This window comes from Cucurbita pepo, unplaced genomic scaffold (genome assembly GCF_002806865.2).
Source record: "Cucurbita pepo subsp. pepo cultivar mu-cu-16 unplaced genomic scaffold, ASM280686v2 Cp4.1_scaffold001041, whole genome shotgun sequence".
Taxonomy (NCBI): Eukaryota; Viridiplantae; Streptophyta; class Magnoliopsida; order Cucurbitales; family Cucurbitaceae; genus Cucurbita; species Cucurbita pepo.
Genome location: NW_019647240.1, coordinates 1 through 3,671, shown reverse-complemented (window position 1 = coordinate 3,671; position 3,671 = coordinate 1). Strand labels below are relative to the sequence as shown.

General features: G+C 35.1%; 1 protein-coding gene across 1 annotated transcript in view; it reads left to right on the top strand.

The window, feature by feature from the left end:
* LOC111786115 (pullulanase 1, chloroplastic-like) overlaps positions 1-3,243 on the top strand; it is a gene marked incomplete at its 3' end in the record, with an annotated part of 6,510 nt that extends 3,267 nt beyond the window's left edge. Inside the window, exons 4-12 of the mRNA XM_023666461.1 lie at positions 220-356; positions 447-540; positions 648-743; positions 900-1,040; positions 1,146-1,196; positions 1,377-1,447; positions 1,555-1,647; positions 2,049-2,139; positions 3,172-3,243. Of these exons, the coding sequence (XP_023522229.1) occupies positions 220-356; positions 447-540; positions 648-743; positions 900-1,040; positions 1,146-1,196; positions 1,377-1,447; positions 1,555-1,647; positions 2,049-2,139; positions 3,172-3,243 (846 nt within the window). The remainder of the gene's footprint in view (positions 1-219; positions 357-446; positions 541-647; positions 744-899; positions 1,041-1,145; positions 1,197-1,376; positions 1,448-1,554; positions 1,648-2,048; positions 2,140-3,171) is intronic.
* Between the last annotated feature and the right edge of the window lie 428 nt (positions 3,244-3,671).

Genomic DNA, 3,671 nt, shown 5'->3' with positions numbered 1-3,671 from the left:
GCGTGCATTTCTTTCATTCGCTTCGAATCATTTGTTGTTAGCAAATTATGTTCCTGTCATTAACTAACAACAACCTGCTTCCACCAAATGTGATGCATTCTCCTGGCTTTTGTTCTTTCTTCTAGAGTCAATAATGTGTACTTGGGTCCTATCAATATATGATCACAAATGATTGGTGTTTCTTAATTCTATTTGAGATGATTAAAGGAGTCCTTGTAGCATTTGATGTGTTTAGCACTCACTGTCGACATAAGACATGTTACAGATATCGAACTTCTGGAAAAACTTCCTCCAGATTCAGCTGAACAACAATCATTAATTGCAGATATCCAAAACAGCGATGGGTATAACTGGGGGTAAGCTCTTGATTTTGGAGTCTTCTTTAAAGCTGTTAGGTTCTTTGAGTTTTATAGACTCATTTATGTATGTTTGTTGTGTCTTTTTAGGTATAATCCTATTCTGTGGGGAGTACCTAAAGGAAGCTATGCTAGTGATCCTAATGGTCCTTGTCGTTTAATTGAGTTCAGAAAGATGGTTCAGGTTGACAAACTTGTTTATGTTTCTAACAAGTCTAAATCAATATATATTCAGTTATCAATTGCAAGTTGTGCAATCTATCATTTTAAAGTATTCAATGTTTGTTACAGGCACTTAACCAAATTGGCCTTCGTGTTGTGTTGGATGTTGTCTATAATCATCTACATGGATGTGGACCTTTTGATCCAAGTTCTGTTCTTGATAAGGTCTCAACTCTAATTGTTTTTGATGCATTCTTGTGCTTTCAATATTGCTCAACCCACCACTAAAGATTTCGTTGTTCATGTCTTACCTCTTCATGTTAACATTTTCTCGATGAGGGTTTCTGTTTTTCTTTATGATATCGTTTTCCTCTCTGGTAGATTGTACCGGGTTACTATTTGAGGAGGAACATTGATGGTTTCATTGAGAACAGTACCTGTGTAAATAACACTGCCAGTGAGCATTTTATGGTTGAACGCATGATTGTGGATGATATCTTACATTGGGTAGTTGATTATAAGGTATTTACATACAAAAAGATTGAATCTTCAGCTCCTTTATGCTGTTGCATGCAGACAGAACTTGACCTTTATATCTGTCGAACACAATTTCTTGATGTTTCCCAGGTTGATGGATTTCGGTTTGATCTTATGGGGCATTTGATGACAAGTACTATGGTATGTGACTTTATTTTCACTTAAATTCATGCATAGTACTTTAGAGCTTCATAATTCAATTGCAACACTCGATATTTATTATCTGATTCTAATGTTGCAATGGCTATTGAGCCCACTGTACATGAACTTTGAAACTAAGACTAAACTTCTGGTCTGCATGAAATTTATGGTTACTTGAAGTTGAAAGCAAAAAACGCACTGCAAATATTAACACAGGAAAAGAATGGAGTTGATGGTTCAAGTATCTACCTGTAAGTTTGGGCAAATTTCCTCACTGTTGCACATTGTGTTTGTAGCATAAGTTAATTCCAATGTGAGATTTGGAGATTCTTTTGCATTCTCACACATTTCAATTTAGATATGGTGAAGGATGGGACTTCGGCGAAGTTGCAAAAAATGGTCGTGGAGTAAATGCATCACAGTTCAATCTTTTTGGAACTGGAATTGGGAGGTATATACTTTTTTTCTTCTGCAAGTTTTATGATATCAGGCAATAGATGTTTCAATTGCAAATCTGCGAAGCAATCATCGAGATGGACTAACTAGTGGCTGCTCTTGGCAATTTTATTGAAAAATGCAAAATCACTTTTTTTCCCCATTTTATGTTCTAAGAGATCTTAAAGGATGGAGATATTTCTACCTTATGGATCTTGCGCCTTTGTTAATTTTCTTGGTTGATTGTATGAATATAAACACCTCATTTTGATGTCTGTGTTATTTGGTCTCAATTTATAAATACGACTGTTCGCTAGTTAGGAAACGTGATTTCCCTATTAGCTTGGCACGTGTTTCTTTTATGCACAAAAATGTAAAGTAATATTGGGCATTTTTAAATTTATCGTGTTTTTTCAGTTTTAATGATCGAGTTCGAGATGCAATGCTTGGTGGATCTCCATTTGGTCATCCTCTTCAGCAAGGATTTGTGACTGGTCTATTGCTCGAGGTATTTTGGAATTTCTTTGATCCTGGCGTCCTATAATCTGATCTTGACAGTTGTCATCGTGTTCAATCAAATATCACAAAGGAGGAAAATTGCTCCGATTAATATTGATTTAGCAGGTTTTAGGTGTAAGACATGGTTCTGACTCTGGTCTAGAGAAGTGGGATTTACTTGGAACGAAAAATTTCCTGCCCAGATCATTATTTAAGAAAAAGAAGTGTTTATTCATCGAATTTTTATTGAATTGTAGGTGATTCTTCCATTGAATTTAGGATAAACTACGAGAGCAGATAGTATCTAGAACTTCCCACCTCCCTAACTCTTTTGGCTAGCCTTATTCTTTAGAGAGAAGAGATTGGTTAATGTTCATGCCTTCATTGTCTCCGTTCATCCAATCTTTATACTTGAAAGAGAAGAAATTGGTTAAACCAAAAAAATGCGGCCAGCAACTTCTAATCACCAACCACACCCTAGAAAAATAGAAGTTTCAAACACTCCCCATAAGCAAACACAACGCTGAAAACCAATCCGAAAGCACATTGCTGGCAACTTTTATCAATTCCAAAATACCCCAATATTCTTAGGACTCTGGCTTTGAGATCATGCTAAATCCCTAATCAAACCAAAAACTTAAGCTGATGGAGCATGGTAGATTTAACTATATCAACACCTACAACACTTTCCCTCACTTATGGGCTTGATAATTTGTAGAAGGCTCCAACAAGTGGAAATCAATATTAATTGGGAAGGAAATGATTTTTCAGGGGTTCAAACAAAAGACCTCTTTCTCTTATACTATGTTTAATTAAGAAAGAGAAGTTTGTTGATGAAATATTAAGTCACGTAATGCTTTCCTCATTTGAATGCAATTTTTTCTATATTTTTTTGTTTATAAATTTGTTTGTTAAATAATTTGTATGTTGAATTAAACGCGTTTTTTATTTTTCTCTGGCTGTATCACTAACATTTGTACTTCATTTAATTACAGTGTTTTCTTCCTTGTGTCCTATGTATTCAATTTTTCTTATTTTGCAGCCTAATGATCATGATCATGGTTCAGACAAAGAAGTGGAATTCACGCTTGCTGTGTCAAAGGATCATATTCAGGTTAGTCACCTCTGTGTAGTTGAAGTGGCCCACTCTTAGAATCAGTCTTCGTATGTTCTGTTAGTAGCCCATGTGTTGTAGGAAATTTTTTATAATTGCAAGTATTATAAGTTTTTAAATATAGTGAATGTCCAAGCCTGTTTGCACGCATATTGACTATTCTCACGGGACAACCATTTGGTTGACAAGAGAACTCATAGGATATGAGATTCTAGGTAGGTGACCATAAGAACTTGAACATGAGGCATGTACTATCTTGATTAATTGGAGATGAACTATGTTTATGTAGCCAATACTGGTTGATTTTACATATAGATAAAAGAATAGTAATTCACCTTTCTTACAATATATAAGGAAGTGAGAATCAACTATCAAGCACTAACTTACTTGAGCTGAAACATGAAAAACGTTGGTTGGAATTGAGATGG